This window comes from Tamandua tetradactyla, chromosome 6 (assembly GCF_023851605.1).
Source record: "Tamandua tetradactyla isolate mTamTet1 chromosome 6, mTamTet1.pri, whole genome shotgun sequence".
Lineage (NCBI taxonomy): Eukaryota > Metazoa > Chordata > Mammalia > Pilosa > Myrmecophagidae > Tamandua > Tamandua tetradactyla.
The window spans coordinates 111,843,009-111,859,040 of record NC_135332.1 but is presented as its reverse complement, the minus strand read 5'-3'; the positions used below and the strand labels follow the sequence as shown (position 1 = coordinate 111,859,040).

The 16,032-nt window shown below is 35.0% G+C and overlaps 1 protein-coding gene across 3 annotated transcripts in view; it reads right to left on the bottom strand.

Moving 5' to 3' along the window:
• The window catches only part of PREX2 (phosphatidylinositol-3,4,5-trisphosphate dependent Rac exchange factor 2), a 307,122-nt gene that overhangs the window by 197,246 nt on the left and 93,844 nt on the right, over positions 1-16,032 (bottom strand). For all 3 annotated transcript variants that reach the window (XR_013178245.1, XM_077166953.1, XM_077166954.1), the window contains exon 8: positions 14,835-14,938. Coding sequence is in view for 2 of the 3 variants with exons in the window: in XM_077166953.1 (XP_077023068.1) it covers positions 14,835-14,938 (104 nt within the window). In the remaining variant the exon portion in view is untranslated. The remainder of the gene's footprint in view (positions 1-14,834; positions 14,939-16,032) is intronic.

The window sequence follows — 16,032 nt, the reverse complement described above, 5'->3', positions numbered from 1 at the left end:
TCTTCTTAACCAAAATAAAAGGGAGAAAACTGAAAAAAAAAAAAAAAAAAGAAATCAATAACCAACAAAGAACCAGAACTTTCACAGATATATGGAGATCAAACAACACACTCTTAAACAATCAGTGGGTCAAAGAAGAAATTGCTAGAGAAACTGATAAATATCTGGAGATGAATGAAAATGAGAACACAACATATCAGAACTTACGGGATGCAGCAAAGGCAGCACTGAGAGGGGAAATTTATTGCCCTAACACCTATATTAAGAAAGAAGAGCAAAAGTTGAGGACTTAACTGTTCACCTGGAGGAACTAAAGAAAAAACAGCAAACGATCCTGAAAGCAAATAGAAGAAGAAAAATAACAAAGTTTAAAGCAGAAATAAATGAATTTGAGAACAACAGCAGCAGCAACAACAACAACAAAAACCAGAAAGAATCATAAAACGAAAAGTTGCTTCTTTGAGAAAACAAAAAAATCAGTGGACCTCCTACCTAGGCTGACAAAGACAAAAAGAGAAGATGCAAATAAACAAAATCAGAAATGAGAGGGGAGTCATTACCAAGGACCCTGAAGACATAAAAAAAAAAAATTATGAGGATAGTATGGACAGCTATATGCCAAAAACAAGACAATTTAGATGAAATGGACAAATTCCTAGAAACACACGAACAACCTACACTGACTTGAGAAGAAATAGAAGATCTCAATAAACCACCCATAAGTAAAGAGATTTAACCAGTCATCAAAAATCTTCCTGCAAAGAAAAGCCCAAGGCCAGATGGCTTCACAGGTGAATTTTAATCAAACATTTACAAAAGAACTAACACCAATCCTGCTCAAATTCTTCCAAAAAATTAAGGAAAAAGGAACGCTCCCTAACTCCTCTTATGATGCTAACATCACTCTAATAACAAAACCAACTAAAGAGGATACAAGAAAGGAAAACTTCAGACCAATCTCCCTAATGAATATAGTTGTGAAAATTCTCAACAAAATACTATCAAATTGAATCTAACAACACATTAAAAAAAACGTACACCATGACCAAGCAGGGTTTATACCAGGAATACAAGGGTGGATCAACACAAGAAAATTAATCAACGTAATTCAGCACACTATTAAGTCGAAAGAGATAAATCACATGATCATCTTGATTGATGCTGAAAATGCAGTCAACGAAATTCAGCATCCTTTCATGATAAAAACACTACAACAAGATAGGAATTGTAGGAAATTTCCTTGACATGATAAAGGGCATATATGAAAAAACAAAGTCAGCATCATACCCAATGGTGAGAGACTGAAAGCCTTCTCCCTAAGATCAGGAATGAGAAAAGGATGTCCTCTGTCACCACTACTATTCAACATTGTGCTACAAGTTCTAGCTAGAGCAATCAGGCAGGAACAAGAAATAAAACGCATCCAAACAGGAAAGAAAAAAGTAAAACTTTCATTATGTGCAGATGACATGATACTATACTTGCAAAATTGTGAGAAATCTATGACAAAGTTTATAGCGCTTCTAAGCAAATATAGCAAAGTGACAGGATACAAGATTCATATGAAAAAATCAGTAATGCTTCTAAAAACAGATAAATATATAACTAGGGAGACAATTAAGGAAAAAATTCCATTCAAAATAACAACTAAAAGAATCAAGTCCCTAGAAATAAAAACCAGGGATGTAAAGGACCTGCACACAGAAAATTATAAAACATTGCTAAAAGAAATCAAAGAAGATCTAAACAAATGGAAAGACATTCCTGCGCATGGGTAGGAAGGTTAAAGGTAGTTAAGATGTCAAGTCTACCCAAATTGATCTATAGATTCAATACAATCAAAATTCCAACAACCTATTCTGAAGACTTGGAAAAGCTAGTTATCAAATTCATTTGGAAGGGAAAAAGACCTTGAATAGCTAAAAACATCATAAAAAAGAACAAAGTGGAAGGACTAACATTTCTTGATTTCAAAGCTTATTATAAAGTCATAGTGGTCAGAACAGTATGATAGTAGCACAAAGACAGGCATAATGACCAACAGAATTTAATTGAGAGTGTGCAGATAGGCCAGAAAATCTATGGTCAACTGATTGTCTACAAGGCCTCCAAATCCACTGAGCTGGGACGGAATAGTCTTTTCAATAAATGGGCCTGGACATCAACAGCCAAAAGAATGAAAGAGGATCCTTACCTTTCACCCTATATAAAAATTAATTCAAGGTGGATCAAAGACTTAAACATAAGAGCCAGTACCATAAAATTCCTAGAAGAAAATATAGGGAAACATCTTCAAGACTTAGTAATATGAGGTAGCTGCTTATGCTTTATACCCAAAGCACAAGCAATGAAAGAAAGACTATATAAATGGGAACTCCTCAAAATCAAAAGCTTCTGTGCCTCAAAGGACTTTATCAAAAAGGTGAAGAGGCAACCAACTTAATGGGAGAAAAATATTTGGAAACCACGTATCAGACAAAAGTTTGACATCATGTAAATATAAAGTAATCATACAACTCAACAACAAAAGAACAAACAGCTCAATTATAAAATGGGCTAAAGATATGAGTAGACATTTTCAAAAAAACAAATACAGATGTCTAAAAAGCACATGAAGAGATGCTCATCTTCATTAGCTATAAAGGGAAATGCAAATCAAGACTACAATGAGATATCACCTCACGCCTATAAGAATGACTGCTATTAAACAAACAGGAAACAACAAATGTTGAAGAGGATGTGGAGAAATTGGAACACTTATTCATTGCTGGTAGGAATGTATAATGGCCAGCAGCTGTGGAAGACAGTTTAGTGTTTCCTTAGAAAACTAAGTTTCAAGTTGTACTATTACCCAGCAATACCACAACTTGGTTTATATTCAGAAGAGACAAAAACAGACATTTACACACAATGCTCCTTGTGGCATTATTCACAATTACCAAAAGATGGAAACAACCTAAGTTCCCTTCACAGACAAGGGAATAAGCAAAATATGTTATATACATACGATGGAACATTATGCAGCAGTAAGACGAAATGAGGTTTCTGAAGCATGTAACAACATGGATGAGCCTTGAGGACACAATGTTGAGCGAGATAAGTCAGATCCCAAAGGATAGATAAATATGATGTTGTTATTATGGCTTTGGTAAACTCAGAGACTTACAATGTAAAACACAGGGGAGTAAGAGATACACAGAGCTAGAGATAGGTGAATGGTTAGCTAATGGGGTTGAACTTAAATGTAAAGCAATGGATAGAGGTAAAGGCAGTTCATTAGTGAGTTTATAAGAAATACTGCCACACTGAAGTTGAATATGACTGATAGGGGCTGTATACAGCCATATATCCCACAGATTAACACTACAAATATAAATATGTTCTTGTATGAACTACTTCAAAGATATGAATCTTGTTCAAAGAGTCAATAATAGAGGGGTCTAGGGGGAAAACTACTATTTCATGCTATGGGCTATGTTTAAGAGGAAGACAGTAACAATACCACAGCAATACCAGGGGTAAATAATTGGCAGGGAGGGATAAGAGGTAAGGGGAAATTTAGATTTTCTATTTGGTGAGGGTGTGTTTATCTGTTATTTTTCTCTTTAGAGCAATGAAAATTGTCTAAAATTGAGATTGTTGATGATTGTACAACTAAGCGAGGAAAATGTGAGGCATGGATTGTTTACTTAGGACATTATCCAATTTGCCCAAAGGATGGAGTGGCTGAAGGACACAGTGACCGAGAAGCAGAAAGGCAAACTGTGGTGTATACATATGATAGAATATTGTGTGACTACGGAAAGGAATGAAGTCCTGAGGCATGCAATGAGTTGAATAAACTTTGGGGACATTATGTAGTGCAAAACAAGCCACAAAGAAAAGAACAAATATTGTATGGTCTCTTTTAGAAAATACTTATAAGAAATTTGGGGACTAGTAGTCACATTTAGTCCGGAACTCTAAATGCTATTTCTAGATTTTGAGATGCTGTGCTACATATGTGTAGCCTGGTATTTCCCTGGAACTTTGGGTACCTGTGTGACACCTAAGACTCAGAGTTGGAGTACTGCTCCATTGCCATACACAACAGTTGAAGAAACTAAAAAAAGAGATCAGGCTTCAATTAGAGATAGGAACAAAGCTGATCTGGTGGGATTAAAGTAAATTAGAATACAGAGTAAAGGATGATATTATTTGTACTATTTGTATCTACTGTATAAGAACAAAGGAAGAGAGGTTTACTTTTGTCTAAAACCTAAATTTTCTGTAGCACCTAATCTAACTCAACCTGTCTGGATAGCTTACTTAAACAACCTAAACACATTGAGCCCAGAATGGGAACAAGGGCTTGTAGTTCTGTATAGCTTAATGTAATACCCAGATACATCCCAGAGTATACTGGGTAGATAATTAAAAAGCATTGGCAAACTCCTATATTCTGGAGCAGCTAGAAGGAAAATGGAATGGTAGCCCACGAAAAACTGTGAGATCTGTCCTATAACTACTTGTTGAAGAGTACTTTGCAAACTGTTGCTTTTTCCTTTCTTTGATTTGTATATATGATATATTGTACAATTCAAAAAGTTAGAAAAAAAAAAAAAAAAAAACACCTGGCAGGTGTATTGGAGTGGCTGAAAGGAAGTACCTGAAACAGCTGAGCTTGATTCTTGAAGACAACTGCATAAAGATAAAACTTTTACACTATGACTATGAAGTTGTGAAAACCTGGTGTCTGATGCTCCTTTTATCCAGAGTATGGACAGATGACTTAAAAAATATGGATAAAAATAACTAAATAATAGGGGGGATAAAGGGTAACATAAATTGGGTAGATGAAAATAGTAGTGACCAATGAAAGGGAGGGGTATGGGGTATGGGATGTATGAATTTCTTCTTTTTTCTTTTTTCTTTCTTTTTCTGGAGTGACACAAAATTCTAAGAAATGATCATTGTGATGAATACACAACTCTATGATGATATTGTGAGCCAATGATTGTATACCATGTATGGACTTCATGTGTGTGAAAACGTCTCAATTAAAAAAAAAAAAAGTATTGGCAAAATCTCCTGAGGGATTGGAGAAAAAATATGGAACTATTAAACTTTTCCACTGGGGAACCACCTGATACTCTCTTAAACATTAGGGACTGCCAAGTTAATAAGCCAAGCCCTTGATCTTGAAGCTTGCTCTTATGAAAATTATTTCTGTAGTGAAGAAGTGAAGCCTACGTATAGTTATGCCTAAGAGTTACTTCTAGAAAACCTCTTTCATTGCTCAGATGTGGCCTCTCTCATTCTAATCCCAACTCTGCAAGGAAAATCAATACACTTCCCCTACATTAGATATGACATCCAGGGGTAAAAGTCTCCCTGGCAACATGGGACACGATGCACAGTGATGAGCCTGGCCCTGGCACCACGGGCTTGACAATGCATTCCTGCCCAAAAGGAAGAAAAGAAGCACAACAAAATAAGATATCAGTGGCTAAGAGAGTTCAAACAGTGTCAAGAGGCTATTCCGGAGGCTACCTTTAACGCAAGCTTTAGCTAGATATTCCTAATGGCCACAGTTTGCCAAACCCCAACAAACACCATTCCTGTTAATCCAAAAGAACACCTAGGGCTCTACCTGAGGTTCTACAAAAGTTTCACATCCTAATATTACTTTCCAGAAATCTACAACCTCCACATGGTTCCTTGGCCAGACAAGTCCTGAAATCCTGAGGCTCCGGCCTCTCCAAGAACACGAATTAGTTCCATCCCCCATCCCATGCTGTTGGCACCCTTCCCAACATGAAAAAGTCAGAATAGGCATAACCCTAAACCCCTAAAGGTTGGGGAAAGGATCAAAGGAGAAGAAGGAGTTAGAGATGATAGGATTTAACAAATGAGTATGACTGTTGAATCATGACATTATCATTTATTTTAGTCTCCAGTGTTTTGGAATTGCTAGAATGAAAAAAGAGAAACTGTGGATCTGTAACCCATATTAACTGTGAAATTTGTTCTTTAACTACTTATCATAATGTACTTTGAAATTTATTGCTTTTTTATACATATGTTACATTTCATAATAAAAATGTTTTAAAAAAAAGAGAATCAGAACAAAACAGAACATCCTCAGAGTACATTTACCTAAGCTGCGTAAATGGACCCAAACAAACTCCAATCTATTATTATTGCGCATGGTTGCAAAATACACTCTCTCTTTAAAACCACTTCATTCCATATAATTGGTATGAGTGATAAAAAAAATTCTTTGACAGTGAATTCACATTTAATTGTCTTTTTCAAAAACCTCACCATAATTTTGACTAAACTGCTATGGCGAATTTTTAAATGTTAACAGCAAACCCTCTCCAGCAGGTCTAACAGCAGGCAGAGAACAGTAACGGTATTTGTAACCAGCCTTTACTCATGACAGTCCCTACCAAGCAAAGATTCTAAGACAGAAAAACACATGATGAAGGCCTGAATCAGCTTCTGCACCAATTAAATCGACACTTTCCACTTATTCCCCCACCCAATCCGCCCCACCAAAAGTCATTCAGCAGTCATGGTTGGCATATGGGAGGTGAGCCACAAAAATCAAAGGTGGATTGAGAAATGACTCTGTGGCGCTGTACATTTTTTCTCTATTTTACTTGATAAGAAAGTTGTTAGTATAGACAGACATGCCTGTCACTTGTTCTGTTATAACCTGGTTCTCATAATCTTTTTCATTAGCTCTAAAACCATCATATATTATCTGTAATCAGACTAACCCTTCCAACAATGCATTATCAAGCTATGTTATATGTGTGGGATATTTAAAACTTCTAAGACAAATGAATCAGGACAGAAGTATATTAGATATGAGCCTATATTTTATATATGTACCATAATTTCATGAACAATCAATAACAGTTGCCAATAACATAGATTCAAAACCGCAGAGGTTCTAACCGCCCAAAAGGAAATTAAAACCTAATTTTTAAATGAGTGTTTGTATTTTGCTTCTTACCTTTATATATTTAAGTTCATATCTGCATCCTATGGAGAATACAGAACCTCATAATATGGATCAGAGTAGCATTATTGAAATTAGTAGGAAAATAAAAAGTATCACTATATAATTACACCACAATCCTGCATTAATACTTACAAAAACAATCAACTGAGAAATTAGAATAAGTGTGTGTGGGGGACACAAATTATATATGTTCATCTCCCTCCACCTGTCACCTTATAAGGTCAGTATCACAAACACAATTTTTGGACATCCTTCTCTCCTCAAAAAGCAGGCCTAATTAGCTATATGTGAACCATAACACTGCAGTTTAAAAGATCCTACCTTTCTACAGATGATATTATCCCTTTAATCATAGTTCTAGAAAAGAAAACAAGCAGCCTGCATTAATAAAACATCGGAGATACTCTAAACTGAACAGAGCATAGTCCTCCCATGGAACACCGTGGGAAATAAGTTCATGGACCAGAACCACTAGGGATGCTCCAGATACTGCACAGCTCTGCGCCCAGCGCCAGCCACCTCCACTACCTGGTCTCCCTCCTTTCCCCTCCTGGAGTAGTTGAGTCTGTGCACTGACGTCTTCACACCCTGGTAACCCTTCAACATTTCTTATCATGACATTTCTTAGCTCACAGTCTTTGGTAGCTCACCGCTGAACTGAGTCAAAACATCTAGACTTTCTTGTAGAGATTCTCCCTAAGTTGACCCAACCCCATCTAACTAATGCCATTTTCCACTATGTTCCAACTGGCTTCCTCTACTCTTTTCTTGTTTGTTTTCCTGGCTGTCTTCTCAGTATTTGTATTGAGAAAGGAAAAGACTCTCATCAAGCTGCCCCACCCTCTTCTCTGATGAAACAACTCTCATTCCTCTTTAAAGCATACTCACCTCTTATATGAAGCCTTGCCCAGTCACTCAAGCCCGGGTACTTTCATATTTCCCTTGGAAATTGTAAACAGTTAAACCAAGAACCAGACAAATGAGCTTTTAATTGCATGTAGCTATCGTTCCATGTATAGGGAGCAAGGTCATTGACTGACTGGAAAATTTACTATCTCAAATAATGGTCAACTGCTTCACCAATACAGTGACATTTTGAAAGAACACTTGTTTCCTATAATAATATCATATGAAGGGATGATGTTCCTTTTTAAGATTTATATGCTATTAAGGAATTTCTTTTTTTGTAGTATACTTTATGGTGGGGTCACATTTCATTGTTTTTCCATGTGAATATCCCATTATTGTAGCACCATTCATTGAATTTTTGTTTGTTTGTTTTTTTTGGAGGAAATGCATGGACTGGGAATCAAACCTGGGACTTCTTCATAGGAGGCGAGAATTCTACCATTGAACTACCCTTGCACTCCCTATATGCTACTAATTACTTTCTATCAAGCCAATTTAAAAAAACATAATTTTAAATGTACATACATCTATATATACACACATACACAAACATTACACACATAATATATACAACTGGTCATAATGATGCCATAATTACCAAATTATCAATGTTCAATGAAATCAGCAATATTTATTTCAGAAACCTAATGATAAATAAAAAACAGTAATTTCAATAAGAACACATTCCCAGTATCTTTGTTCACCAAAACAAAAATTAAACTTGTTGATTAAGAACAACCTCAGTAAATTCATGGGAAAAACCAACAATGCTTTCTTTGCCCTTAGAAGGAAATAAAAATACATTTATTGAATAAAAGAATGAATAATTTATTACCTAACAAAAGCAGGAATTTACAAGCCTCAGTGGATCTAAAATGTTAATTTTATAGAAAGTGTCAAAAAAGAATAGGATCAAAATTGCTATCAATTAAGTGTGACCTATCCAAGTTCAACAATCTCTAGTCACTGATTTCTTCTGAAAAGATAAAAATGCAAGAGGCAGCCATAAACAAAGCTATATAGCTTGCAAATTCCTTATTATTAGTTTAGCATGGTTCTATAGAATGAGATGAGCATTTTCCAAAACTGATATAACCATAAATATGAGTGGACAAGTTGGTATCCTTTCAATAACTTTGCATTTTAATAAGAGACTATAGCCAACAATTGTATACTCAGGCTAGAAAACAGAAAAAACTGCCAGATACACTATTCAGACCATCACACAATTTAATTCTAAATAATACATTCAACCCTCATTCTGGTGATCAGCACTATGGATGTTTACATTTCTCAGGGGAACTTTTTTTCTTTTTTACATAAAAGTAATTTATGTTTCACAGCACATTGAAACAATTAATTATAGAATAGATTTCAGAATTTGGTATGGGTTAAAATTCCACAATTTTAGGCTAGACACATAGAGCAGTCTCTAGCTGCTCTAAGACACTGGAGGTCAAAAGAAATATTAATATATGATTCAGCACTCATACTCTCTTGTTAAACCCTACCTTCTCTGTATAACTCCACCAGCACCTTTGATCTCTTTCCCATTCTTTAGGGGTACTTGGGCTATGCCCATTCTAACTTTCTCATGTTGGAAGGAGCTGTTAATAATATGGGATAAGGGGATGGAACTAGTTGATGTTCTGGACAGGCTGGCCCTCTGCATTTCAGGAATGATCTGGTCCAGAGACCAGACTGGAGGACCAAGGGCAATTTTTAAAATGGAAATTTATGCAAATTATGAATATTTAACGTTGAGTTTTTTTTTTCAATACACCTTTGAACTTATCATACAGCAGAAGAAAATTTTCTTGCATGCAAAATAACATGACATCATTTTTATGGCAAAATAAACAAACAAACATGGGGACCAGCTAACTGTTTTTCCCTTTAAAAAGTTAAAAACTAGTTCATTCCCTTGTAGATATTTTTTAATTCTCAAACACACTCTTTGAAAAGTAATATACTGAAAATTCAAGTGTATTAGAAAAGAACTATTATACACTTAATAAATCTTTCCAACATTATAAAGTTAGTACTTTTTAATTGAAAATGTATTCAAAACATTTTGTAAGATGACACTAGTTTGGGTAGGTAATGATTGATATTATGCAGCAATTAAAATTATGTTTATTTGGATGATATGACAGGAAGCTAAAGATAACTATCTTAAGACACTTTGCTTTAAATGAAAAATTATATAAAATATGGAGTACATGTTTATAAGCATTTTTTATTTATGCATATAAAGGGAAATTGAAGGAAATATTTAAAAATCTCATTTATATGTCTTTGGATGATGGAATTATCTAGTATTTTTCCACTTCCTAATTTTATGAAATTTCCAAATTTTATTTTATAAGCAAATTAATTTTTTTAAAAGGAACTATATTCAATACCTTAAATATCTATATTAAAAATAGCTAAATGTCTTCAAATATACTCATTTTAACAGAACAGCCTAGGAATAAAAAATTGCCATTCTACTCAACTCAGATTTGACAATTGAATTGAAATCTACAGTATACCTAAGTCTAAACTACAGAACACATATTCTAAAGGTCTACATATTCGTCTTTTGTCTAACCACACAAATAAGCCAGTTCTTTAAGAGAGGATGTGAACGACCTGGTGGCTACTTTTTGAGTGAGTTTCTAAACATGTACTATGAAAATTACTAAGAAAATTAATTCCAGGAAGCTCAGTAGCTTTCCCACTATTGTTCTTAACTTGGATTTTTTTTTTAAATATATCATGATAAAACTACTATCTACAGAAAGAATCTTCAAAGAGCAATTAAGTTAGAATTCACTGAGAGAAGTGTTGAAATATAAAGAATGGTAGAATGGAAAACTGGCCATAAACTCAATGGTTATCACCTTCTTTAAACAAAGGAAACAATGAATAGCATAGATAACTTAAACATACAAAGTTTTACATATCTGCATGTCATACCATAATTTAATTTAAAATTTTTCTATTGTAAGATATAACTATAATATAATCCAAATTTTATTTTATTTTATAAATAAAATTAAAATCATATTTATTTTTTAAAAAAGATTTGAGATAGTATATATTGGTTGAAAGCTGATTTGATATTTTTAAAGCAACTACTTCTGTACTTTTTGTGCTAAGTCAATACAATTAATTTTACTTAGAAAAAAAGCATTCTACTTACAGCTACAGAATACAAAAAACTCAGTCTTCCTATAATATAGAAACCAATAAAATTTCCATCAAAAATTCTAAGCATGCTTACAACTATTCATCTCAATTTATTCTTTGTTACTATTTAGACCTAAATATGGTATAAGTGTTATTTGCTCATAGTTTGGGCAATGGGCAGATTAGTTTGATATGTGCCCAACCCTCATTAACTGATGCAGGATACTAATCAGTTCTGCTGAGATCTATCAGCATCAGAGCTCCAGCCATAGATTATAAAGTAAGCAGGTTTAAAGTCTGAGCCCACAACAAAAAGTGAAGATGTCATGGTGGATATGACCAAGGTAAGCAGAGAGGGAGAAAATTGGTGCAGCATTCAAACTGCCTCATTGGAAAAATTCAATAAAATCAATCTCTGTATGCTTATGCTTTACTTGCTCACTGCCTGCCATGTGGCCCTTGTAGATTTAAAACCCTTATGGAGCCTCTGCCATCCTACCTACTTTTCAAGGCATGGGCATAGAAACACAGCGAACTTCAGTCTAGTCCCAGCTCCGTATAACAGCTGGGTAAACTTAGACCTGCCCTCATTTATATCATCTCAAATATTAATGGATTATTTTAGCTGATCTTCAAGATCTTACCTATCTTCAAACACCCTATTTTTTAATTTCCAAGTCTTAGCAGAGAAGGCCCACTTCATGTAATTCTTGATATAAACAGATAAAGCCTAGATACCAGTATCAATTCTAAAATATTTGAGCCTTCACCTTGTTAATCAATTTGGGGGATAATTCTTTTTTCTTGCTAAACCATAGAACAAAGTTCATAAGATATCATAAAGTGCTGAGTATGATATTTTGAGATATAAAAGGGTGACATTTAAAAAAAATTATAATAATTGCAACTTTCTGGGGATAAAATAAACTGAGCTGAATTTTAGAATAATATAAAGCATAAAATACATCTGACAAATGTTAAGTTACTCTATATGAGGTGTTATAGTAGGTACTGGGAATATGCTAGTGGACAAAATAAATCTCATAGAAGAGGATGATGACACAGAAAATAAACAGGTAAATAAATATGTGTGCATTTACACATTGAGAAATGTGCTATAAGAGAATAACAAGGGTATTGCGCTGAGAAAATTGAGGTGAGAGCCTTCTTACAGTGGCTGGCTCAGACCTTCTGGGACAGTAACCTTATATCTTTGAGACATGAAGGATTTCCAAGCAAGGGGAAAAAGCACGGGTGAAGGCATGCTTTCATAAAGAAGAATCAATTCACTGAAGATATAGATAACAACACCCAGTATTACTTAATACTCAAAGACAAAGTCCTCACTTACCCTAAAACATCTCTTCTCCCTTCCAATCATGACATTTTTCACATTCTATTTTATTTTTACCATTTTTCACTTCCAACTGTTTTCATAAATATATCAGAATGACAGTATCACAGAAACCTGCAAAACACTCACCACCGTCTTGACATATGGGGATGATTCATTCAGCTCACTTTTATTACCCTCTAATTCTTCTAAGTAAACCAAGACAACTATTTGCAGCAAAATCCCTACAACTTTGTTTCTTATTTTTTTTAAGCAACTGGGGAAAAAGGTTCCCACTTGAACAAAACAAAGCCTAATGAATTTCTAATAAAATATGAATCTTGAAAGTTTGTGCCAAGAGGTTCCATCAGACAACTCGTTTAGGACAACTGAACATCCTGTAATGTCTCACGTTCCCTACCTGCCCACACCTACCCGTCTCCCACAATGCCCCTCCCTCCCAGGCACTGCACCCTAAACACTTGAATTTTACCAGCACAAGCAGAAGTTTTTCATGGGATTGAATCTAAGCACCATGTGCATAAAAGCTCCACCCAATGTCAACCTCACAGCATCTCAGTCTCTATTGTCCCACACAGATACACAGAGGATCTCACTTTATATCAATGTCCCCAAGCCCCTGGGCTCTTCCATTTCTTTATTTTAAGCTCAAGTACGATGTCCAGCAGTCACAGTTATCATTACTAAACTTCACTTAGTCTATGGCACAGATGATACCTCCAGAAACTGTCATGTCCTTTGGCAGAGAGGGAAGGAAATGGGCTCATGGGGTGACAGTTCAATGCACTATGGAAATGCATGAAAAGGGAAGAAAACAAAGAGAGTGCCAAAGCAACATGGGGAGGCTGTTTCATTCTGGGAAGAAAGTATGAATGAAGAACAGAGTAGGTATTCCAAATGTGCCTCTTCATTATCTGACTTCTTCTCAACTCCAACACAAGCATGTGTTGGCTTTGGGGTGTTCTCCTGAGCATTCAAGTTACTCAGGCAAGACTGTTCTTAACATTTGAGAGAAATATCTTATTCCTAAATGTCTCTAAATAGTCTTCTTAGAAAGTACTAAAATGAATTACCAACCACATTATAAAAAATAATGTGTGCATCCCCACTATGGAAAGACAGCCTAATAGGTCTCACGTATTAGCATTGGAGTATTTGCAACTGTATTAGAGTCTGCTACATAGAAAGGGATTTGAAACATGAGGATTTTGACCTGTGCCAGATATGTGACAGCTCCCACCTCCATTTCATTAGCCAATGAAGAACTCTCCACATTGTGACCTGGTTCCTGAGCCAACAAAGTTTGCCCATTGCATGCCATGTCCTCTTTCATGCAGCAATCACTATTCACTATTTTAAGTATCTGACAATTTGTCAAGATCCAAAAACGTGCATAGAGAAATGTGCCAAGTTAGCATTTGAAAATGTATGCCCATGACCAATTATAAACACTCTTCTCCACTCTGGGACCTGGGGAAGAGAGAAGTATGTAGAAGGGGGAAGAGCTAACCTGTGTTCCAATTCCAGGCTTATACATAGAATATTATAAAAATATTTTTCTATATTAGTCAGTTACGAGAATTAATATTTTATTTCACACTTTATCTTTTCTCCTGGAAGCATATCTTTGATGATATTGCAATTAATATCATTCAGGAAAAAATGTGACTCAATTTACCAAGCATTCACTTTATAAACAACTTTTTTTCCTAATAGAAACAAAAATTTAGCTCAATTTTAGTTCATATTTTTAGTTAATTAATCATGATTTTGTGAACTTACTTGTAAAAATCCCAACCTTAAAATCTACAAAACAAACTTTACTACCTTTGAATAGTAAGGTACTTACAATGAGCACTTAAAATTACACAAACTGCCTTCACATTCACCTTTCCTTAACAAGCAAATTGAGAACCCATTTCTATTAATAAAGGATGTTTAGATGAACTAAATCTAGAGTGTGCTATCCTCTATGTTGAATATTACAGGAACAAAATACACTCAAAATATCATACTAATAGTTACAAATCATCGGGTAACTTAAAGAAAGCCAATTTATTCATTAAATATTGTCTGCACACCTACGCTCTGTAGCAGAACACTAAATGTCGTACGACACGTCAAAGAAAATGCACATTTTCAGATAAGACACTAATCAACTTTCTTCTTTGTGACTCTGTGTTTCATGCTAGCATATTTCAGCGAATTCAATTTTCTACTTTTATAACAGTTCTCTGGCTCCCATATCTCCCCTATCTCTACCCCCTACCTACCTAAGTATTTCTAGGCACTAATGCATTTCAGATGAATGACTGCAGTGAGAAATCTGTCTCAGGAGGGCGTCTGCTCTTGGTGTCCACTTTAAATCTACCAGGGACTTACCTGTGCCATCATCCACGTTCTCCACCTCCATTACCTCCGTGTTGATCCGACCACGAAAGAGGTAGCGGTGGCCATCTGTAGATGCTTTGCTATTCTTTAACCGTCTTCAAATGGAAAGAAATCAAAGATACATGGTTACTGCATTTAAATGTCATGCAAAGCAATGTGAAGATAACATATTTTAAGCAATTCTTTGGAGTAAAAACCAACTAATTCGAGCAACGACATAAGAAGTTAGGTTATTGTTTTGTGTTGTTTTTGCTCCCCTTTGTCTGCTCTCATCCATAACAGCACTGGTTATTCTACCAGATGGAACTTATGCATTAATTTTTTAAGCAAACTGAAACTCTGGCCTAAGGACAGTGTACAGGCAGGAAGGCACGTGTGTGCTTTTGTCTCAACAAAGGACATCGAGATGGCCAATCAGATTCTGACAGACACTAAACAAGTTGGTCACTGTCTAATTTCATTCATGGTCTTTCACCTCTATTTCTCATTTTTCAGTAATGAGCTGGTAGCTCACATTTTCCAAGCTGTAGAAAATATTCTCTAGTACTTATAAACCAAGAAAGAAAACTGACAGTGAGGTTCTTAAGTTCAGCTTTATCCAGCTATAAAAATACTTTTCCTGTATTGTTTCTATAACATAATAACTGTATACTTGTTGGATAAGTTTGTTAATACAGTTATAATCCTTCACAAAGGTCTTCTTTATTTTTATAATCATTTGAAACATTTTAAAACTTTGTGTATGGCATATCTAATAAGAGCCTTTAATCTTAAAAAGCTATGTGACAGTGTAAAAAACCCAGGTTAACAAGGAATCATTTGTAATAGTATGTTTGGTCATTATATATGTTTGTATATGAATCACTGCACTTTCAGAGGAGATGGTTCTAATAAGCGTTTCTTTTAAAAATTAAATTAAAAAAGAAAGATTCTAAGAAATAATTCAGGGAGATTAAAAGATGCTGTCATTCAAGTGATTGATTCCATTTGACCTGAACTATTCGATTTGACCATTTGACAAAGGTCTGACTAACAATTCAGTATACTCTAATAGCTGGTAATGTATTATGTTCTATAGTCACAACTAGCAAAGGCTAAGATGCGAACGCAGACTAACTGCAAAGCCCCATCTCTTTGGCTTTTCTGTAGACACTGGTCCTGAAGGGGAAAGAAGAGGGGACAAGGGAGC